The sequence below is a fragment of the Myiozetetes cayanensis genome, unplaced genomic scaffold (assembly GCF_022539395.1).
Source record: "Myiozetetes cayanensis isolate MyiCay16 unplaced genomic scaffold, myiCay2020 scf2-11, whole genome shotgun sequence".
NCBI classification, from domain to species: Eukaryota; Metazoa; Chordata; class Aves; order Passeriformes; family Tyrannidae; genus Myiozetetes; species Myiozetetes cayanensis.
The window spans coordinates 11167746-11191772 of record NW_026087411.1 but is presented as its reverse complement, the minus strand read 5'-3'; the positions used below and the strand labels follow the sequence as shown (position 1 = coordinate 11191772).

Sequence of the window (24027 nt, the reverse complement as noted above, 5' to 3'; positions counted from 1 at the left end):
GCCAGAAGAGGCCTTTAGGGCCATTTGAAAGTAACCATCAGATAAAAGCGACTGTCACCCTCCTTATGCGGCAGGCAAGGAAGCAGACACGGGGAGACTGGTCACACAGGAAGAAGAGGAGGGACCCAGTGACTCAGAGCTTTGATTCCCAGCTGGGAGCTTGAGACGCCACTCCAGCCAAGCATAAAAGCACATGGTTATCTCTCCACTCATGAATAATCCCATTGATTTAAGTCATAAACTTCAGCATCATGGCCTTAACCATCTGTCTATGCTCACCAAGAGCAGATAAATGGGAGTACAGGTCTGGGTAGACACTGCTCTGGACATAAAGAACAGCAGCAAATGGTAGTGTCCCTGGTGCAGGTTTCTGTCTAAGAGAAGCAGCAATGGGGATGGAAAGGTGGCTTGGTCCTCGAGAGGAGGAGTCCCTCAGGGATGATGGAGCTCCTGTGCCCCACCCTAGGAGCTCTCTCCATGCTGGATGTGAGTGGACTCAGCCACCTCCCTCAGGACCATCCCACTGGATGCAGTGTGGGGCTGCTGAGCTGTCTGCAGAGACACTGACCTTTGTCGGTGATTCCCAGAGCACGATGCCCAGCTGATGTGATCCCAGTCCCCAGGCTTTGCTGAAGGTGATCCAGGTTCCCCTGGGAGGTGAAAGGGACATTTGCACATATGATGACATGTGATGATATATATGATATCTCTCCCAACTGGGATTTACTGAGTTCTTTATCCCTTTGCTCACACAGAATTGGGAAATGACCTGGTTGTTAAACAGAGACTTCCTTCAAAACTCTGAAACCCAGTTTAGGGTACAGGTCACTCTTCCTGTCTGCTTCTGACCTGACCTCTCTAGCACAGGGCTAAGAGATCAAGAGAAATGAGAAGGAAACCACATTCCTGTTACTGATGGGAGAGCAAGCAAAGCATCTAAATTATACGATGGTCGATCCCTTCTATTATGCAAAGTAATAGTTCCACAGACACAGTAGAGGGGACCACAGATACCAGAGCACTTGGGAAGCATAGCTGACTAAAAAGTGTGTCTGGTGACATGGGATTTTATCTGAATGCCTGTTGTTCAACCCTTCCCCAGAATGAAAGGGTATCAGCTCAGGGAGGGAGCAGAAAGGCCGTGAACCCAATTGGCATTGGCAATTCTGTTACCAATTTATAAGGGCAAGGTTTAGGTTTTGCAGACTGGGACAGGAGGTGGTGGCTTAAATAAAAATATACAATAAACCTGGGTAAAACCCATTTTACTTCTCACTTCTGAGAAGTTTCAGTTTGGTCCTTTGCAGGTGTGGCCGCTGCCTCGTGATCTCTCAGCTGGAGATGTGAGAGCTAAAGGGACCCAATCCCCATTGCCTAATATGTCTAAATATTCTTCCTGGTCTGCATCCATCTGCTGCCTCATGTCATTCTGGCATGTCGACATGGAAACTGGAGGTGTGAAAGGAAAGCTACTGCTGCTGCCCTGAACTCAGGACAGTTCAGATACGGCTGCAATGCTGCCCCGGCACTGTGTGAGCCTCAGCTGAAGGACTGCTGGACCCCATTTCTGGGGCTGGAGCTTCTAGGGGGGCTCCAGGATATAAAAATAGGCCAGGCTTCCCTCATGGCTTCTTGATAACTGAAATTCAACTGATTAAGTCTCGGATTAGGAAGGCTGGCCCTTGTTCTCACTCAGAGCTGTGGGTATCAGCTCCCTGTGGCAGAAGAAGTTCAGTGGCCAATACTGAATCCAATTCATGCACTTGGCTGCAGATTCCCCTAGCAAAGATGCTGGAGCTTATAATTTGTATTTAATTTTCCTCTCTTTCATTTTTCCCTAGGAATGCAAGGGGGAACAAAACCAGGAAAGGACAGAAGGGATGGAGGAGCCCTGCTCCAGCCTGGCACACTGCGTGGGGACTTGGCAGTCTGACTCCTGCTCCAAGCCCTTCCTTCAGACTGCTGCCTGACCTCAGGTAAACTGCACCATTGCTCAAATACAGTTACATACACCATCCTTTCTACAGCCTTTACAGACCAGCAGGTGAGAGGCATCCCCCTGGAGCCAGGTGCTTGTAATACTGCTTACCACGGTATTTACTCCCAAATTCAAGGCATGGAAAAACCAAGGGTTTCATAACAAAGTGTGGAAAACCCCCAATAAATATTGGCTCCAACTCTCCCTTTCAGGCCACGCCCCAAGAGCAAGTGAGACTATAATGGACAAATCCTCCTCTGGCAGCGGGCCAGAGCTGGAGCACCCTTTGCCCAGTCCCAACCTACTTCCCACCATGCAGAATCACTGTGGGAACAGGCTGGCACGGCCCAGACAATCCATGGCACTGTACCTTTGCTCATGACAGCAACACCAGCCAACTCGCAGCGTCTCGGTGTCTGGCCAAAGCGGATGGCAGACGGCTGTCTGAAGCTGGGACCTGGGAAAATGGGGATAACATCAGGAAAAAACAAAACATCTTACGTACCTACTGCTCCCATCTCGTCCCGCTCTGGGGAGATGCCTCCTTGCCGTGCACTGAGTCAGCTCCTGCTCTTGTGGTCCCTCAGCTCTCTGTGGAGCTGCTCTCTGCTCACAGGCTTGGGGCTGTTGGCACATCCCGTCCTATCTGCTCCATGTGAGGACGTTGCAGCCAGCACTGGGAACCAGTGGCTTGGCTATTTCCACCCTGTTTCAGCTGGTCTGGCCCACCTGTGTGTGTGAACACACCAGCAGCCTCCCCCGTGGGTCAGCAGGTCAGGATGGAGCAACAGCTCCTACCTGGGAGTATTTGCTGGCTCCTTTGAAAAATCTCCCCAGATTTCCATTGGATCTTAGGTTACCACAAGGTATCTGCCTGGATCTGGGCTTTGATTCCCTACTCTGCAGCTTTATCCCAGGCTGGCTGGGGCAGTGCCTTTCCCTCAGAGACCACAACTGACAGCTCTCCTCTAGGGGAGAGAGAGGAATGGGGCAGTGGTTGTGTTTTGAGGGTGGGGAGAGGGAAAGGCTGTTTGAGGCCACTCTTTGCATGGGGCAGCTGCAGGAGTGGTGAGGATGATCATTTCTCCTTCCCTGGGTGGCTAACTCGATCATCTGGGGGACCACACTGCTGGCTCTTCCACCGCCTCCCTCCCCAGGTCCCACATTCCTGGCTCTCCCCACTCTGCTGTGCCACCACAGCTCTCCATCAACCCCTCTACTGCTTCCCAGGCCAGTCCTGCCCCTTCAGCTGTGGTGTGGCAGAATTCAGTTTTGTCCACGTGGATGAGAAGTGTTGGCCCTTCACACAAATACCATCCTGCCTACAGGGAGCAGGGTGGGAGCTGGGCCACGCTGGGGCCTCTCATTTCCTGCAAAGGCGTGTTTGTGAGGCACCCGTGGGGAGCACCAGGCAGCTGAGTGACAGGGAAGGGCAGGGCCTGCTCCCAGTGAGGGGAAAATGGGTTAGATAAACTTACCCAGATTTCCAGCAGCTGTGGGGCTGGCCAGGGGACACTGAGGTAGGCTTGTCACTTGGCATGGATGGCTCCCCTCCTCTGCAGCTGCAGCATGCACGGGTGCCTGAGCTCCACCAGTGCCGTCTGCCCCACCTGCTCTGCTGCTGCGAGTGGCTTCATCTCTGCAAAGGAAGCACATGCACAAAAGCTGAAACTGCCAAGTGGGATTTCAGTTTGTATTCACACCCAGAGCTGGCCAAAGAAGGAGAAAACATCCATCTCGGAAGGGTTTTCAGGATTTGGCTTCATGTTTCGGTATGTTCAAACACAATCTGTCTACTCCCATCAGGAAAAACAAGAGGAAGAAAAAACAGCCTGGTCTTTAAAAGTCAGGGCTGCCATGGCTAAAAAGTACATGAAGCACTTGGCTAAAAATAGATTAGTCTGAACCCATGACATGAACACAAATCCACACCCCATAACTGGGTATTGGGGGGCTCCTTTCTCTCCTTCCAAAATTAAAGCTCAGCTGTGGAGCTTCCTCAGCCATGTATATTTTGTGTTTGAGAAAATTCCTGGTAGGGTGTAAAGATTTCACCTCTCTGAGCTTTGGATGGTTTCGTTATTAGTAGGCCACAAATGAATTGAGTGGATGATGCAAAAATGAGCGCCAATAAAATATTCACACCAATTCTTCGTTCCTTGTGAAACAGCTTTTATATACATGTATATACGTAATGCCATAAATAATAGAAATTATGCTCGTATTTTAAACCAGGGATGTAAACACTGGTCCCAACAGCAGTGGCAAATGAACCACTCACATTTTCTGATTGCATAATTTGCCTAGAGGATGAATACATAATTACACTATAATTAAGTATAATAAACAGAGAAAATGATTTGAGAAGGAAAAATTATCACCGCCTCAACCACATCAGCCAGAAGTTCTCTTCTAATTAAGTTATTTTATTAAACAAAATGTTTTTAAGGTGGGTCCCCTTTGAAAATGTACATTATAGCCCATGTAATGCAATTTACTTTATAAGTAAAACATGGCTTGTGTACGGACAGATGGTATCTGATGGGACCCATGAAACACATGGGTCCAGTCCAGCCAGGTGCTGAGTCCCTCACACCCTGATATAAGGAGCAGACCCCAAGTGCTGGTCTGGGAAACTGCAGCCTTTTATTTGCATCACTGATGGGCTCCTTCTCTATTGCTTGGTTGGGTTTTTTTTTCCTGATTTAAAGGGAGAAATGCAAGCAGGTAATTCTGATGGTGTCATCCTGTAATGATACAATGGAAGCAAAGGACAAGAAAAGAGGTAGCTCAAGGTGGCCCAAACAGCTCATGCTGTTTGGAGTTGAGTTCAAAGAGTGTTTTATTCCCTCTCCAATGCTTTACTCTCACTGATCCTGCTCAGTGCTTGACAAGAAGAGAAGATGGAGATGCCTTTTTTGTTACTGCGGCTGAAGAAATCCAAAATAGTGGTTCGTGATCTGCAGGACTCAGGAGGAACACCTAACCTGCTCCCTTACATGGCAAAGGCCAGCAGACAGCCTCCAGCTCGTTCCTCCTGGAACTACAGCTTATTTTTCTAAACACCTGCCCCCCGCTAGCTGGGGAGTTCAGGAGTTAATAGAGGAGCCTTGGAGCATTGCTCTGCAGTCAGGCATGGCTCCTGTTTCATTCCCCACTATCACAGAAAGGAAAAAATGTTCACCCTCAAGTTTCAGCCATAAGATTTCTGGATACATCTGCCTCATTTCCACATTTCTCTTCCTCTTGTGAGTACTTGGAGATTGCGATCAAGCCTCTCTTCAAACCTCTCTCCCCTAAGCTCACTGCTGCCTGATACCGATCTCTGCTGGTTTCCTGGCTCTTCAGGGCTCCTACAGCCTTGCAATGTTCTTTGGGAAGATCTCTGTGCATCACTGACCTGATTTCTTAACTATTCACTCCCTTATTCAGTTCCCAAGTCACTTCTAAAGGTTTACTTGCAGTGACAGCTTTTCTTTCAGGTCACTGTAAGAAAGAGCATAACCTCAGTAACATCCCTTTGGTACCTGCTAGGGATGGATCTCAGAATGGGCTTACATCCCAGCACAGGAGAAAACACCCTGGCCAATGCCAGCTTGGATGGGGCCCTGAGCAACCTGACCCAGTGGGTGGCATCCCTGCCAGGCAGGTGGGTTGGAACTACATGATCTGTAAGGTCCCTTCCAGCCCAAACCATTCTATGAATTCTCAGGACAATCCAGGGAAAGAAGAGGCTGTGTCCTAAACCACCAGTTGTCCACAGCAGCACAAGGTCCTCGAATTCAAACTGTGGCACGTTATGTAGTGAGAACACCTCCAAACGCCCAGTGACGATGTCTTTCCCTAGCGCTGCCTACTGCTTTCCAGGGCATCAGAAACACAGTGGTGGTGCAGAGGAATCTTCTCTTGTTTAGAGTTTTCCACTCCTAAGCACTTGCAGATCTTTGAACTGCAGAGCGTGGTAGGTTATTGATGGATTAAGAGGTGTGTGGTGACTGCTCGCAGGCTGCCCCAGGGTCTGTGCACTCCTCACTGCAGCTTCTCTCCTCATCTCCTGCATTCCCAGCGGAATGGTGACCCGATTTCAAGAGGAGCTGCCATGACAAATCACGTGGCAGTCACAGACGTTGCAAACTCAAGCCAAAGAGTCATTCTCAAATGCTTGGCAAACGCCAGACCACAGAAACTCAATGTGTCGTAAGATTCCACTTGGTCCCATAATGATGGGTGGGAAAAAGGAGGAGGATTATCCGTAGACCTCAAAGTGTTTTACAAAGGGAGACAAATGCTGCTATTCCCATTTATTGGATAGGGCAACGGCAAGTTGAGACTTGCACGAAGTCACCCAATTAATCAGCCAGAAAACTGCCACTGAAACCCATATTCTGGTCTAAACAGGTTCTCAGACTGCCCTCATCATGTAATATCTGAGTACCCTCCAGTAGTGCATCAGGAGAATTTGGGCATGCCTACACTGGCTGACAAACAGCTGCCTGTCACTCCAGCCCCCTTCTCAGCCAACTGGACAAAAGCCATCTCCAGGTGGAAGGTGTGTAGCCACGTTCACACCATCCCGAGCCCAGGTGTAGGAACCCCACCACAAGCTGGGCTGAAAGCTCAGCCCACCACCCCTCTAACTCAACCCTGTGGCTTTCAGGGTGTAGCTTGGTCACGGGGCATGGACAAAGCAGATGTGACACTGTCCCTGAGAGCAGAGAGACCTTTTTTATTCTAAATCCAGTTTCATCACCTGTAGTGCCCCTCAGAGTATTTTCCTCATGCTTTAGTTCTCACTGAGCCGTGGACATGGAGCACAAAAAATGTGTTGGTTATCTGGTTACAGCCTTATGGATCCCTGGAGGAGAGACCTGGAAGATGACACTTAAAACAGGGATATTTGGATACACCACCATAAAAAAAAAAGAAAAGAAAATATCCAAAATATATGCAGTGAGTCATGAAAAAGGAAAGAGAAGGAGGGCATCTCTAAACTCAAGATCTATTTGTCATGAGCAAGAGTACTAAAAAATGGGTAAGGTAATGACCTGAAGGCAGACTAGCTGTTATTACAGGGCACTGTACTGGCAAAGCTCCTATACATCACAACAATCATTCTCTCCAGACTTCTCTTCCCTTCCAAGGCATGAGGAAACACCAGTGCACTTAGCCTCAATTCCCTGGCAGGCAGCATCACTTCCTCGTGAGAGCTGACACAGCCATGGGAAGGCCGCCCTTTGTAGCAGCCACAAAAGCCCCGTGTGACCCAGCCAGTCTGACGTAGAGCAGGAGAAATGAGTCCTGCTCCAAGGAAGCTAAAAATCCCAAGGTGCCCTGAGACCTCGTCCTGGACTACTCACGCTCCCAGGTTTGGAAATCCTTTGAGGGTTGCTGAGTTCACACGAACCACTCCCCGCTCTGGAAGTCCAGCTCTGCTCACCCCGATTTTGTTTTCCTCCCCGGGTGCCCACTTCCAACGGGCCATGGGGCGAGGTGGGCTTTGATCTGGGGCAGCACAGCTCCTGTTGTGGGATCTGAACCCCTGCTGGCAGGGATCCAGCGGCTTCCCCAGCTTCGCCTGGGGAAAGCAGGGCAGCGTGTAGGCGGCTGGTTCTTCACAGCTTTGCATTTGTTGGACTTCAGCGTTCATGCATATGCACGAGGGCACAGACGCTGCTGGAGAAACGGACCTGCTTAACTTGGCCACGATCATCCAGGAAGTTTGTGGCAGAGCTGCAAATAAAATCCAGACATTTTGCCTTTTGGGGCTGCGTCTTCACAACAACGCTGCTCTTCCTCTGGGCATCTGGGCTTGTTGTCTTATCACTGCTCAGCGTGTCTCCTTAAAGGGGAAGAGCGCCGGGAAAGCCACGCTTTCATTCAGTAGGGAAAATGACACCACCTACATAGGAAAACCCCATAGATTTTTGCAATTACTGCCATGCACGGATAGCTTTCCCTCCCTTTGTGATCTTTACCACTTCCTCAGCATATGGAAGAGGCCTGATCCTGATGAAAACAGTCATGGTTCCAGAAATGCCACTCAGACGATGTTGCTTTACCTCCACAAAGGATGTGGCCCAATGCTTTTGGCCAGACTTTCCTGCAAGCAGCCAGTCACATCTCTGTCTCCTCCACCCAGAAAGCTGGGAGAAGTCATGCAACAATAACTTTGCTCAACTTCACCTGGCCCACCCAGGGAACAGCTATTTCTGTATAGACGCGGAAAACCCCAGCCTTGTCCCTTTAATCTAACATCTCCTGCGTGTTGCTAAACCTAATTTGAAAAAAAAACCACCCAACAACCTGAAAATAGCATTAAAGGAAGCAGAGGATTTGAACAGCACTATATTTTTAAGATGGTCTTTCTGGAAAACACTGTATTTAAAAAATGGCCTTTTTACCATTAGGTTTCTGAAACTACAGAGCCATCCCAAGCTTACTCTGAGATAAGGCTTGTAATTTGGAACTGAGCAATGGAGTATAAACACAACTGGCTTTGTATTAAGAGGCAATATGTTGTACTGCCCCCACTCCAGAGGGGTTTGGGGCTATTTGTGCTGGAAATTAAAGCTAAGAGCAACTTGATGATGAAGGTTGAAGGTTGATCACCCTCCATGCCTGGCAGAAGGATGCTGTATCAGGGTACAAATCTACCTGGAAATCTGGAGGCAAAAATCCACTCCTTTGAGAGTTTATGGTCCCCTGTCTCGCACACTTGCACGGCTGTTTATTTAAGATGTAAGCCTGCAACTTGAAGTGTTTGTAAGGGCAGCTGTTGAGCTGCGGTGGGTAGAGGTGGCACACTGCACCCTCCCCTTAAGTGGTGTGACACCAATTCAAGACTATTTTAACAAGAAAATCTCATTCCTTCATGTTCCCTTGACATATTCCTATTAAAGGGATGGCAAACCCAGAGAAACACAGGAGTTTCTGTGGTAGTTTTATGCCAGGTATAAATATCTATGTAGGAGCCTTTCAGACCTCTTTGCATTCCCAGAGCAAGGACCAGATCTGACTTTGGATTTTTTAATTTTCTCCCAATTTGCTGGCATGGAATCTGACAGCCAGGCAGATGTGTCTGCCTTGATCTGTGGTGTGGATCTCCTCTTGCACTCTCCTCTGTTTTTCCAAGCCTCAACAGGGGAAAGTGCAATTGCTGTCCAGAAACATTAATCACAGCATCTCAGGTCTGTAAATTCTCAAGAGTTTTCCTCCTGGAGCTCTGGAAGACTCTGACCCATTTTCCAAACTGGGCCTAAAGCATATATACATAAGGGGAGCACACATACTCGGAGCATCTGCAAAAACATATGGTAGTTTCACATCCCACTAACCAGTTTCCTGGACTGCACACACATAAGTGCAGGCTTTGTGAGAACCAGCAGTTTCTGAGCGCTGGGTTTGTGACTCTCATCCCTGAACCGCAGCCCTTCCTGGATGCTGGGAGAGATACCATTTCCCTCCTCATGTGCCAAGTTATTGCACCGGGTCCTCCTGGATCCTTATTCTGGGACAGCCTTTTCTGCAGGTGGAGCTCCTCTCTGGCTTCCCTGACACAGAGAGGTCTTGTGCTACCTCTGCTGAATCCCAAATGGGGAAAAGAGCCGTTTGCAGGATCAGTAATTACACTTCCGATATCCTGGGGTTGTGCTGGGCTGCTGATCTGCAGAGCTCATTGCAAACCTTTCCATCTAAATCTTTTGTGTAACAAAAGGCCATTTTGCCAAAGGACCTGCTTTCCTTAAATATACCTTAGTGAAGCACAACTTCTAAGACTTGGCAGTTGTTTCTGACAGCGATACCCTTTTTCCTGTCTTATCAACATTTTCTGTGCAAACATGCCCACCCATCAGCATGTTTTCCTTTTTAGCCACCAAACTGGAGTCCCTCATGCCAACAGAGCAGTAGACCCCACAGAACTGATTTAAGCAAACACATGTAAATATGGAGAGAACTTCCTGCACCTGTCTGTGCCCATGCCACTCACGTGGTGCATTAGTTTAAACTCGTAGAAACACCCAGGGATGGAGATCCAAAGCCTCTCTGCATCATCATTTCCAGCATCTCCCTCCCCCTACGGACAGAGCTCTCCTAAACTGCCACCTCCTTTGTTTTGCTGAAAATAAACCAAGTAGCTCTTGTCCTCCCCATGCAAACAGACCCAGTGATCACTGCACTCTCTTACCACACCCCTTTCAGCCACTGTCTTCATGGGAAGTGCCTCATAGCTCTCCTTGGTTTTTTCTAGACTAAACAAATCCAATTTAAAACAGAAATTCCTTACAGGTCATGTTTTTTGAACCCCCTTATCAGTGCTGTTGCTCTCCTCCAGACTTCCTCCAGAGTTTACATCTCTAGTTGAAGAGTGGAGTGCGGATCTGAGGCCTGGGCCTCTCCAGCACCACAATGACCTCCACGCAAAGACTCCATGCTCTTGTTACATGTTCTAATCACAAGTATCTTTCTGGCCGCAGCATCACACAGTAGACTTAGACTGGTGCTTTTCCTCTACCAGCTCCCCTGGCACATTGCCAGGACCCTGACCTGATTCCTTAATCCTTTTTTCACCTAAGGCTATTTTTAAAGTGCATTCAGAACCTTTAAAATGAATTCTCCTCCCAAAGTTCGGGTTTCCCAGACTATTCTGTTGGTTCCACCTACTGTAAGAGCCCTGTCTGCTGCACCATCCAGACTGCTAACAGAGATTTAAATGAACCATGAGCAGCACAGACTTGTGTTGATGGTCCTCTCACTTTGACAATGAATCACACCTGCCTAATCTTCAAGTGTGTTATTACAACTGATGGCTGAAAAATAGCAATTATTTCTGATAGGTATCATGTCTGATACCAAGGGTTGTCCAAAGGAGACCTGAAGCCAAGAGTGATACCAGTGAATAATACACCGGTGAATCCCTACTCATCACCTGTACACAGAAACAGGCTTGAGTACCTGAAACTACACTCTCCATTTTTACAGGAGGACAGCAGCAAAGCTGGATTATTCACAGCTCTGAAAGCAGGACGGGCACACCAGTATGGTCCTACAGCCAAGATGATGAGCTAATCAACCTCGTATTGTTAGAGGAGTCCCCACCTATGCTCACACAAAGGGCCGATTAGCTCACAGGTATGCAAACCTCTGGGATGATGCCACCTTTCATCGCCACCACAAGCGTTTAATACATGTTAGGGTGCCAACAGTTAAGTGTTTGTGTGTGCACAGACAGCACAGCCACTGCTGCTGTCCCAGGAGATGCACACCGTGCCAGGGCAGTGCTGGGCACAGCTCTGCTTCCCTGGGTTCAGCTGGGAGTCTGCAGTGTGTGGGGCCCTTCCAGCACTCCTGCAATGTCCTGGGGCAAGGAAGCCATAAACACCCCCCTGTCCAAGTCACTGAGGGAAATGCTGAGTGCCTGAGTGAGCTAAACACACTGTTCCCACTGGTGTGCTCCAGTGAGAATGTCCCTTGAGGAGCAGGGCTGTAAGTGCACATGGCAGTGTATTACTGCTTGGGCTGGGTGGTGTGATTGCCATTTCACACCGGCAGTGATGATGGGAAGCACTGTGTGAAACACATGATGGTGAATCCCCATCACCACCCCGTGGGCACTTGATAAACACCACATTTACACTGCTGCCACTGTCACCTCTGTAACAAGGGCTGCATGGTCTGAAAGGGAAACAAGCAGGTGGGAGGAGCTGGGAAGAAAAGTCCTTTGAGGTAACACCTTCCCTTTTCCTCCAGGGGTGAAGCCATGCGGTTCAGAGGAAGAGAGGTGCTGGGGCTGCACCATGTAGCCCCTCATTTGCAAACCACCTGCAATTATTTGTCTTCTTTCAGTGTCCACCAGCAGTTCTCACACCACAAACTAGCTACAGCAATCTCTTTATGTCATACATTTTATGTCACAGAAGAAAACAAATGATAACTGGAGGAAGAAATCCTGCCTAGTATGAGAAAAAGTCAGTGAGTGATACATTTGCTGCCTTACAGTGATGTACCTTACCAAGATTTAATGAAGGCAGTAATCTCTTCTTGCCGTCTTTTCCTGTACTCTTCCTTCCATGCTCATTGCTGAAGATTTGCAGGATGCTCCCTATTAGCTTAACAGCCACCTGGAAAACAAGGTAACCAAACAAGTCATGCACTGAAATGCACTTCTGACAAATATGTAACCATCTATGTCTCTCTTAAATGTTTTCTGACTGTAAAGTGAAAGCAGTAGCAGACACAGGAGCACATCACAAAAACATTTGACTGCAAACAGGAGAGCTTTCCTTGTCTTGCTTATACAGGGAGACAACATTTATTGTACTAGAGAGGATTTTTCCACCTGGGCCACCTGTATTCTAAGGAGCAAATGCTGAGGGTGTGTCACCTGCATCTCTTCTTCCCAGGGATGTTGGGCAAATCAAGACCCTGAGGAACTGACTGTAAATTCATGCCCTAGAGCTTGTGGGGAGAAATTATCCCAGAATAACTTTGGTCTGTTGCCGACTGGGTAAATCCCAAATGATTACAACCCTGCAGAGCTTTGCTGGTTTCAGAGCAGCAGTTATGGTTCTAGCAGTTGGGCTCCAGCACCTGGTGGGATCTCCCAGCTCCAGGCCCACTGTGATTCCTCCTCCACATGGACCAGGACCTCTCCAACACCAGCTGCTGTTCACAGCACGACACGTAAATGAGGCCAAGAGGGAGTTTGCGGAGCCAGGCTTTGCTTCCTCTGGCCAGCGCTTGCACCTAACACAGAGCACTTTTAGCCTACAGAAGTCTCTGCACCAAATGACTTTGTCCTAATCACTGCACTGCCTCAGTTATCGCCCGCACACACATTCCCTTCGGATCAACATACCGGCTGGGCCAGGAATCACACAATTGATGTTTTGGTTTCCACTGCCTTATCTAAATCCAGTTACTGCTCAAAATGAGACTAAGTCAACAGACTTAATTGAATGAAAGGGCTGTGAGACAACCTCGAGATTTGTGGCTGTGTGTGTCCGTGCAGGAGTTAATCGCTAAGCAAACACTTTGCCACAGACAGAGCTGGGCTGAGGGGGATCGGTTTTTCCAAGGCCTGGAAGCTCCTGACACGCCGGGGTTGTGGGAGGCATTGTTGGGGCTGGCAGGAGGATTTAAAGAGCGCTGCAAACAATGCACCACCACGGAGAAAAGCTGAGGATGGACAATGGAGCAGGCCATCAGCAAACACTCCTGCTTGCTGCCTTGATCAGGAGATAGCAAAGACCCCACAGCAGTGGCCCAAAATAATTGCTCCCCTGTAATCGCTGCTGTCCAGATATGTGAAACAGCCCTGGGACACCCACTGGGAGCAGCAGGTTGTTTGGCATCCTTAGCTCTTTCTGGGGAGGCAGCTCCGGATGTCCCCAGTGTCCAGCTCTTTGCAGGCATCAAAGGATTTTCCAGGCTGTAGAGCCATGGAATTCCTCTGGTTCTGCAGTTCAAGTGAGAAAGGTATAAATGAAACACATGGGAATGGCGACGCTGGGTCAGACCATTGCTCCACCTCACACCTCTTCCTGTCTTCAGTGGACACCACGAATGGACTCTGAGGAAAGACCATCACCCTGATGCAGTCCCCACTGTTACAGTGCTGCACAAAGCTTTCCAGAGCTGGAGGGGGAACAGGACCAAGCCTTACTCAGCAATTACAGATTGACCTGGCAATCTCTGTGCCTCTCCTTTGCCCACCACCTGCTCAGTTCAGAGCCCCCACCTTGGCATCTGGTGCTGCTGTTTAGGGAGGCTGCAGTGGGAATGTTCAGGTTCTCGCCAATGGCTTGTCTTGGCCACTGCCTGAAGGGAGGCTGAGGCTGCAAACCTCCTAAAATAGACATTAAATGTCTCCTAATATAAGATGACTCACACACTTTCCTGGCCGGTAGGACTTTGTCAGGTGATGGAGAACCTGAATCAGGTTCCCCGGTAGGCAGTGACAGCCTGATGGACACCCAAAGGGGACTTTGCCATGAGCCATACAGAGACAGAGCCTTGCCATTTTAACATGATTTTGGCCGGTAAAACTCATCCCAGGCTACACAGACACCATGCCTTGGACTGGCCACTCACTTGTCACCACCCATTAGCTCTGGACCAGGATGTCTGGCTGTAAAAATGCAACTGTGGGGGTGTCCCCTAAAGAAAAGAGGGCACTGAACCAGCCTGACCCTTCCTCCCAGAGGCAGTTCCTATCCTTTGGCGTGCCACACGAGCAGAATAGACAACTCTTTCAGCAAAGTCAGGAAAGATGGGAAAGCTGATGAGTTTTGTGATCAGGTGCATGTGGCCAAAGTGCTGCACAATGCCAAAAGGAATTGCTACTGAATGCCCAGGATTTGGGATTCAACATGAATAACACACGGCTCTATATTTCACTCCTTTAACAAGTGCTGAATATGCAAAAGCTCCTTTCCCAGCTTCTGTCTTCGTTCTGGAAGCTGGGGAAGAGCTGTGTGTATAATTATTTTCAGATGCCATCCACTTTATTGATTAGCTGAGTCGGATGCACAAATACTGGCAGCTAATGCCAGAGCAGAGGTCAAATGAAGCTCGCTCCCTTTTGGGAAAAGCTGAAATAAACCCACCATGTGAATGGGTCATTGAAAACAGCCTGGAATATATTCCCTATAGTCATTCCGAGAGTTCAAGGGCAGGGGAAAAAAGAGGGGGGGAAAAAAACCCAAAACAGCTGTCTCTGTGTTCACTAAACTTCTAATATCTGAAAAGTGCTTAACAAAACACACAGTTTTTTTTTCATACAATCATGGAAAAACACACTAAGCTTTTGACTCAATAGTTTTGTTTTTCCAGAGAGTCCCTTCCAGGTTCCACGCACCATCCCATAGTCACGTCTGCTGGGTGAGCTGACAGACTCGAGAGGAGCTCTCTGTGATTTGGAGTTTCAAGTATCAGCTTGCTGGAAGTGCCACGGAGAGGGAGGAGGGAGGGAAGCGGCGCGAGCTTTGCCAACACACCTGCACAAGCTTTGGGCTCTCTCGTGGACACTCCGTGTGCTAATGATGTATAACCTGCAGAGCCTGGCAGCTCCCTCGCTGAAGACTCTACCAGACACACTGTGCAAGCCTCTGATTTCTAATTTCTCAAAACAAGTAATAAAGCGCCCCCCTCCCCCAGCCCTGTGCTGTAGGTAAATGCTCAGGATGGAAACTGAGATGTGTTCAGCTGGGCAGAGCTTCTACCAAGGCAAGGAACAAATGACAATTTAATTACGGTGCTTTAGGTCTATGTAATTCCTCTTGTAAAGCAAAAGGGAGGAAAAAAGCTCAAAGAGAGACAGAGTTCATTTCTGCTCCAATGTTCTGCTAATTTTTCTTTTTACTATTAGAGATTCATCTGGATCCTATTTCTAATCCGCTTTCAAATTTGCTCGAATTAAAATCCCAGATCACTGCTGTGTTTTCAAGTTGAAGTGTGCATAGTAGCCAAGGTTTATATTGCAGTTTCTGGAGTTACGGGATGATGAGCTCCAAAAGCAGAAACCGTGTTGGATGCTCAAGTGCTGGGGAAAAAAAAAACACAACTAGTTGGCACTGGTGTTATTTGGAATTGGAGCTCATTTGTAGAATAACTAGCCTTGAAGTTAATACATGGCTACATTTTACATGTGGTTCTGCCCTCTGGAATTGGTGGGTATGGAAGAGCAATGGCTGCCATGGTGGACATGTAGGAGTGGGAAGTGCTATTTAATTATAAAGCCTAGATATTTTTGACCTTTCCCCTGATATATAAAAGTTCCCCACTAGTTTGGGGCTTATTTTAATAAGAAATTCACCTTCTGACTAAAGTAGCACAGTAAGAGTGCCCTTGCTTTGAAATACCTGTGCTTTCTCTGTTGCTGCCCCAATGCCAGTCTGAAAGCTGGCACTTCTCCAGTGTCCCGGTTGTGCTTAAATCCAATAGTCCTGTTAGATTTTGCCACCTGGAAAACACCGTAACTCTCATGGAGTTATGAATCCCAATATTCTCTGGGCTTTCATCTCTCTTTCACGACAATTCCCAGCCGCTGCCAGGTGAAGCCAGGCAGCCAATATTTATGGAAAACGAGTGGACTAATCATTTCCAATAGCGGGACAGGATTATGATATAATTGCAGCAGTTTGCATTGACATCCAAGTGGATGGATACGGGCCAGAAATTGGAATAACGGCTCCACCCACCTACCACCCAAATGTAAACAAGCCAGCATGGCTAAATGGAGGCCTGGAAGCCAGGGCTCGGCTGTTCTCCTCCAGCTGTGTTCCGGTGGGAGTGCCAAGCTGCCACACAACCTTCCTGCCAGGCAGTTCATCCACCCTAAACTGACCCTCACCTCACTCAGAAAGTTCAGCGGCTTCTTTTCACACAGGGCTACGAGTGCACTGCTGTTAATAAGAGTAGGAGATTATACTTTGGAGATTGGGTGTTGCAGGGTCCTGAATTAAACCTGTTGAGTACCTAAAATCCAGCTCAGCCCAAGCCACGACTGGCCCTGATGTTGTGTGTGCATGTGTGGATAGGGGAATATCTGCAAAGGGAAAGGGAGTCTCAGAAGACCTTGACCTTACCCTGGTAACTTACTACCTTGTCCCTCCCCAAGTTGGCCTAAATACAACTAAATTAAGCTATCCCTCAAATGACATTGCCAATAAACTCATGACCCTGGGTGAAACAGCATTTGCTGTTTGTTGATGCATCTTGGCGTGCAATGGTTGATCCACTGCTCCCGGTGCCATCACCTGGAGAAAATGGATGATGCTCAGCTTCCAGTTCTCAGTCCTAAACAGGAGAGAAGCTTGGCCTGAACGTGGCCAGTGCCTGCATCTCTGGTTATCAGAGGCCTCCTCAAACAGGCTGGCTAGAAGGAGGAAGCTCTTGGAGCCCGGGGCAGTTTGTACCAGTGAGGACCTGGCCTGTGAACACTCACACCTGCGCTGTGAGGACAAGCAAAGGCCCGCGCTCCAAAGCATGGTGAGCTCCAGCCTCCTAAGCTGTACGAAATCCCATTTCCTCTCTACTTGTGCTAAGTGTAAAAACAGAAACAAAGACACACACCTAAATAAACAGAAGAGCACAGGGAACAGAAGGGGAGAGAGGCCCTAGTGCAGGTCAGACGCCAATTGGTACAGAGAGATGTTTTCTGTTTGCGGCCCTTCGTGTCAGGCCCTGCTACGTCACGTGGAGGGGAATGTGAGTGGGAGACTTGTTGGACACCGTTGGCTTTACAAATGCCTCACTACTGCAGAAACACCTGCTTTACATTATTTTTCTTGCTGGTCCACAACAAAATTCCTCCCTGGTCAACAGTTCTCAGCAGACTTTTTTCTTCCTTCTGTGTGGATGGCTCAAACCACTGGTTTCTAAATCCTGGGCCACCACGAGATCACTCTGGAACCTCCTTGAGCAGAAGGGCGAACCAGAAGGCAGAAGGGCACTTCTGTGCAGAATGCCAAAGTGTTGGCCAGAGGGCCAGAAGCACATGAGGTTGCTTACTGTCAGGTGGGGGGAGCGAGGCAGGGGGGTTACCCAGGCCAAACGGATCTGTAAGACCCATCTGTTTTCACCATGAAAACCTCACAGCCCACACCTATGCAACACACACCACTCCAGCCACCACAAGTTATTACTCTTGGTCTCCACTGCTTCCTGTGAAGCTGTAATGGGTCTGAGACAGCGTCCAATGAAACCAAAGGGAGCCTTTCCATTAACTCAATGGGCTCTGGATCAGGCCCAACATCTGTTTGGCCCTCTCTGTACACAGCACAGCCAATTTATTCTTTATCCATTCCTGGGCCTCTCTCTCCAACAGCATCCATATTTTTCCTACTTATGGTTGTCATTAACCACACTAAGCACCACCCCCAGAGAGACCATCTGTGCCCCATGGCAGCCAATCCCTTGGCATGGCACAGCAATGAGCGCTTCCCCAAACCCTTATCATCTCAGCAAGGACTCTCCTCTCTGTTCAGGTTTCCAGGACATCCCTTGGAGCTGCCGAGCTCTTCCTACTCCCCCCTCCTCACCAAGTAGAGGGCAGGTTGTGCCTTCTCTTCTATTGTAAACCTGGTGAAGAATCAATGCCAAATCCAGACAGCAAGGTCCAAAAGCTCTCTGAACAGACATTTCCCACCTTGGTTGATGACAGCACAGGCAAAGACTTCCCTGGAGATCCAGAGTAGGAGGGAGAATAGCCAACAGGCAGCTTATCTTATATTGTGGAGTCCAGAGCTGGAGTAAGAGATTCATTCTTCAAACTGTCTGTGTAAGACCACAGAATATCTGAAGTTGGGTGGGACCCATAAGGTTCACTGAGTCCAACTCCCCAGCTCCTCACAGGACTACTTAAAACTAAACCATATGACTACGAGCAACATCCAGGCACTCCTTGAACTCTGACAGGCTTGGTGCTGTTACCACTTCCCTGGGGTTCTTCCCCACCATCCCTGTATCTCCTCAAGTGTGAATGCAAACACTGTGCCAGTTCACAGCACTGCCGTTTCCACTCTCACCAAATTTGTGATTCACTTTGCAGAGACTAAGACACAGGACCAGAAGGCACAAACCTTCTCTAGGTCCCACAGTGACAGACACAGCAATGGTCCATGAGACGCCATCCAATCACTGAGCAATACATGACATTCATTTCTTTATGACTCTGCCAAGCCCTTGGATTCCAGGATCTTTTTTCCAACTGGCACACATGGATTCCCATGCTGTGACATGCATGTCATGCTAAGCAGAGCAACAGCCTTTTCGGAGAAGCCAAGCAGCTTCTTACAGCAGAAAAACAAGTCTCCAGTGCTAAATCTAGAGATTCTTCCAAGCATAGAGCTGCAGATTGATTGTGGGCACTGCCTTTGCAAAAGTGAGAATCCCATGCAAAAATACCTGCCCGACATACCCCCAGAAATCACATGAGTTTGAAAATGGGAGTGTCGCCTGAGGCCAGCTGTGGGGACTGGCAGGCTGCTGGCACTGCTGCAGAGGCACATCTGCATGTCAGGTACTTACTCATTCCTGCATACTTCCCTGATAAAATCTGGATTGCCTAAAGCTGGTATTTTCACTCCAGTTTCCTTATCAAGGTATTTACCACCTCCTGTCTGTGCCTTGTAGACTGAGGGTGTTAAATGCTCCCCTGTTCTCTCTGCAGTACAGGCAGCTGGAACATGTGGGAGCTGCCCTACAGGATGGGATTCCAAACCCACCGGAGCACACAGTGGGTGGCTGCTGGCCTGAGCTCTGTGGGACCTCACCCCCTTGGTACCTGGGATGTTGTTCTTTGGATCCTCACACTGGCTTTCTGCAGCTCCTTCCTGTGTTTTGGGGTGTTTGCTGAGGTGCTTTCTGGTAGTCCCCGATGGCATTTTGGAAGTCCTTGTCTCCTGTGCAGGGTTCCCTCCTGGTGTAGCTGTTGCTCAGCTCTGTGAAGAGGAGGACAGTTTGGGCTGGAGTTACCTCAGCAATAGCAGAAGTGTACACAGCACCTCAATATATGCACATGACATTTTTTATCTCTAAAATAAAAAGCAGATCTCTGTCTCTCTACATACCAATACTGAGCAAGACCCGTGGTCACAACGGCAAACTCCCCTTGGAAACTCTGAGCAATCCCTTTCCAGGAACACCCCACCTCTTTCCCACCCACTGCTGATACCAATCACCCATTTAGCCAATGGCTCTCACACCCTCCTCTCCCCATGAGAGAACATCACCCTGAACCCTTCCCAGGGTGTCCTTGATGGCTCTGCTGTTCCCCTACAAGCTTCATAAAAGAAGAAGAACAAGAGACATGTTCTATAACACAGTATCTTAAAAAATTATTAATCTCCTTGAGGAAAAATATTACTGGATTACCCACTGGGAAAACCTGAGCAACAGATCTGTTTCAGCAAGCATGTAAATATTTCAGCAGTTGAAGAGCAACACTTGTGGGGACTGATCAGCTGGGTTGACCCTGCTTTGAGGGAGGATGTAGTTTATTCTGGGATGCTGGTCCTGCAAACAAGGCTGTCCTCAGCCCCTCCCATGAGCGTTATGCCACAGGTATACAGCTCGTGTCACTCAGACTTAAAAGGAAGCTTTCTGGCTAAATTCAAATGGAAAGAAATGAAATGCAATTTGATTTCAGAAATGCCACCGAGTTACTTTAGTTCAAAAAAATAACAAATAGGAGGTTACAGATTTCATATAGAAGGATTTTCTTCTGATGCTTCCGCTCCATTTTTGAATTGCTGAAATGCAGGAAAAAAATCAGAATCATCACTTGGAGTAGATTTCTAACTGAAATTTCTGTCTTGAGGTAGGCTGGCTGAAGGAAGTGAGATCTCTTCAGCTGCTTTTCCTAAAGAACTGCCCAGCTGTTACCAACCTGAGCAGACTTGTTTAGATCCCACCACTACACACCCCCATACTCCCCATCCATGCAGGGGTCTTGAGCTGCTGGACAACATCTAATGGGACCCAGGAAAAAGACCTCTGCTCAGCATATATCTCCTCTGGGGCCTTTCTGGAAGATGTCAGACTTGTACCTAAGGTTGCTGTCACACTTAACAGTGTCCATCCTGGTGAGAGCGCTCCCAACCCCACCAGCCAGGAAAAGCCAGCAGTCCAGGAGAGTCAGGCTCCATGGGCTGGTTTTTCCCAGCACTGAAATCAGAGGTGGTGTTAATTAGGTGCCAACTGCAATGAAGACAGGACGACATGGGCTTCAGCAGGAGCTGGCTGGGATTGTATCCCGCATCCAAGCTGTAACCTGCTTTGCATCTTCCCTCTCGCTGGTATAAGACTAGTTAGGCTAAAACCAACTTGAGACACGGCCACTCTTGCTGTTTCCATTTAGACTCTCTTAGAAACTGCAATTTTTTGGAAGTGTCGAGCACCTGCCACAACGCCTGCCTTGTACCCGGTGCTGAGCGTCCAGTGCAGGGAGAGGAGCAGCCCTGAGACACCTCAAGAGAGAAGTACAGCAAAGCAGCTGCTTTACAACGTGCAGTTTTGACCTGTCCTGCACCCTCCGAAGACAGTGCATGAGAATAAAACATAGGGAACCGTGTAGTGGGAGAGAGTAGCTCAGAAATTACTCCCGTAGTGAAGAAACCACATAATATATTCAAGATGTCAGAGGTTAGCCGTGGTGCATGTGAATCATGCTGCAAATACCTCACCTTTAACTCTACCGTCGTAATTAGATTACAAAGTTTTTATTACGGTTTTAAATTCTGCCTTTATAGGTTGCTGCCCAGCTGTGCACTTAAATCTGGTTTTATCACACTTTCTGAGCTCATCACATTTAATTCTGCCCCTACAATGCTGGATTAATACTTTAAGGGTCGCTGAAGTCAGAAGTCACTCACCCTTGCCCTACTAAATGGATTCACACCATCCCTGCATGGCCTGGAGTGATGTGTACAGTAAACCAAATTTACTGCTGTGGCAGAGGGGAAGAGGCAGTGGGGCTGTTTGTTTATTTACTCCACTGCTCAGCAGCACTGCTCTGGCAGCTAAAAAGGAGACTATTCAGGTCTGTCTGGGAGAAGTGGAATCTGGCTGATTAATGGGGTACATAGACCTGTACCATCTGAGGAATTGACCCGCTGTGCCCATCCAGGAATCACACCTTGCTGCCACACTCACTCCTGCTAGAAAGTCCAGTCCTGGTATTTTAGGTGTCCCATCTCTGATGTTTGAGTCAGCCCCAGAAGAATCAAAAAACAGTATTTTTTTTTCCCTAAGGGTGACTTCTTGGTTGTTGCCTATCATCAAAAAAGCAGAGCAAAGCAAAAATGAAACTCTTCATCTGAACAACATTCATCCCAACGTTTTACCCCAATCTGTTTTTATTTTCTGTCAAGCAAAGAGGTTGGTGTTAAATACCACCAAAACAAGATGAATCATTGCCATGAAAAAATAAAGGGAAAATCATATTCTTTCTATTACTAAGAAACACGGAGAAATGAGGTGCTGAAGGTCCAAGTGATTTACATAAAGTCCCAGAGGGAGTCTGAAAGGGATCTGGGAAATAAAACTAGCTCCAATGGAAAGGTCATTTTTCTCCTTCTTGCTGGGGAATACTTTGAACAGAATTAGGACAGACCTGAGCCAGAGAGGGACGGTAGGGACTTTAATACAAAGTGGAGGCCAAAATTTGTCACTGAGAAATGCCATGACAATTTTTTGACCTTTGCCATTCAATGACTAGACACATTTTTGGAACCAAGGTTAATAATCTTCAGCAATATACAACCTTCTCCCAAGGAATGTGTGGTGATTAGGGCAAAGAATTTCACATGGTCACAAAATATCTATCTCAGAGTCCTGGGCTTATAAAATACTCTATTTCCTCCATTAATTGTGTCCACGTGGAGCTGTAACTAAGTAGCTGAAACAAATAAAACCAAAGTAATATTGTTTCCTTTTAAAATATTTCACTTAATTTGTGGAAGAGGTTTGGGCTCATTAAAATAGACCATCTCCCCTGAGAGCTTTTTCCCTTTCTTCTCGGAGTCTTTGGAGCAATCCCTAGCGACGTGGACAGCAGCACATTGCTCCCTGGCACAGCCCTGGCCGCAGCCGCTCTCCCGCTCGGCTCAGCGGCTCCTGCCGTGCTGGCAGCCAGGGCACACTGTGCTAACATGGCCGAGCACCCTCTGATGTGCCACTGCCCTGAGATCAACTGCCGCTGACTGCAATTTCCTCCTTCCATCCCCAGCTCATTGGGAAACGCCCCTCCTTGCTCGCACAGAAAGGTGTGACTATCCAAATCTCTCATTTTCCTTTGGAAGTGACAGTATGTTCACTGTGACCAAGCGTGCAAGCAAATGCCTGCACCTCGGCAAGGACATACATAGCTGAAGCTACTGTGCAGGCACCTGGCTGCTTCCTGTGGATCTCAGACTGCTCCCTAATCTTCCAGAGTAAGCTATGAATGAGTTATGGGTGACATCAGAAACCGCTGTCTCACCAACAGACCGTGACAACTCCTTTCCCTGGGCTAATGTCAGTCACAGAACAGGGGACAAAGCACACAAGGCAGAGGTAAAGAGCAACCTGCAGCAAGGCTGCCAGGCTGCAAGAATAGCCTCCAGAAGAGGAATGATTCCACATTCCTTTCCAGGGGAACATCATTTTGTTCTCCTCCACTGAGGTATCTTTTCCAGGTCCACTCCTCCAAAAGAAAGGCATCCACAAACATGACTCTCTCTAGGCAAAAACAGGATAAGATCCAATGATGTCACAGACCCTTGTGAGCTCTCCTATTGCTCTGACCTGGAAAGTGCTGGTGCTGCAGTGGAACTGGGGCAATGCCAAGACCCAGGGGTGGGGGATGGAAGGATCTGACCAAAGGGGGCCAAATATGTGAGTGTTTGCAAGTGTTTGCTTAGGGCAGAAGTTCAAATTGCAACCCTCCCTGTACTAGCACGTTTCACAAGGTAGTAATGCCCTGTTGGCACCAAACATCCTTCCCTCTCCCCCGCTACTAATGTGACTCCAAACTCTCATCAGGTACCCAGGACAGACGCGCTTCAGCTCTGTTTTCTGAGGACACTGCCATAAAATTAGAATCTCTGATCCCTCTCCGAGTTTGTCCTTCACTCTTGTGGGCTCAGTCGCTCCATAGAAGAATTTAGGCCAATATTACCAGGCAACAACCAAACTCCTCGTGAGGGCATTCCAGTCAAAAGGAGTTCAGAGGCTCCCCCAGTGCTGGGTCACTCCAGTTCTTCTCACTCGTTTTGTTCTCCTTCTAGGGGGGAAGCCACATCTGGAAAACTACTGGTGTCCTGCTGTTCACTATGGACACCACTGGGAACTGGCATATGGTTTTGTAAACTGTGATTAGATCTACAAACTAAACTCTCATTATGACCTCTCTCAAGGTCTTTAAAAACACATTTCCCTAACAGCTATGATTATATCCAAATTCTTTCATTTTGGTAATAACAACATCATCCACATTTTCCTCTCTCCCTCCTCCTTTTTCTGATCATAATCTCGTTAGGCACAATAGAGAAATCATTCCATAATTCTCT

General features: G+C 48.1%; 1 protein-coding gene and 1 long non-coding RNA gene across 4 annotated transcripts in view; one reads left to right on the top strand and one right to left on the bottom strand.

The window, feature by feature from the left end:
- Positions 1-24027, top strand: part of BMP2 (bone morphogenetic protein 2) — a 102392-nt gene that overhangs the window by 57591 nt on the left and 20774 nt on the right. Inside the window, exons 4-5 of one of the 3 annotated variants that reach the window (XM_050316087.1) lie at positions 1842-1976; positions 10958-11101. In XM_050316087.1, the coding sequence (XP_050172044.1) occupies positions 1842-1976; positions 10958-10994 (172 nt within the window). In that variant the 3' untranslated portion in view covers positions 10995-11101. Of the gene's footprint in view, positions 1-1841; positions 1977-10957; positions 11102-24027 lie in introns of those variants that run through there. The other 2 variants (XR_007629008.1, XM_050316086.1) reach the window with 2 other exon arrangements.
- The window catches only part of LOC126640354 (uncharacterized), a 136608-nt gene continuing 114928 nt past the window's right edge, over positions 2348-24027 (bottom strand). The window contains exons 5-8 of the long non-coding RNA XR_007629009.1: positions 19263-19419; positions 11988-12096; positions 3457-3617; positions 2348-2435 (exon numbers count right to left, since the gene is read on the bottom strand). This is a non-coding gene — a long non-coding RNA (uncharacterized LOC126640354). The remainder of the gene's footprint in view (positions 2436-3456; positions 3618-11987; positions 12097-19262; positions 19420-24027) is intronic.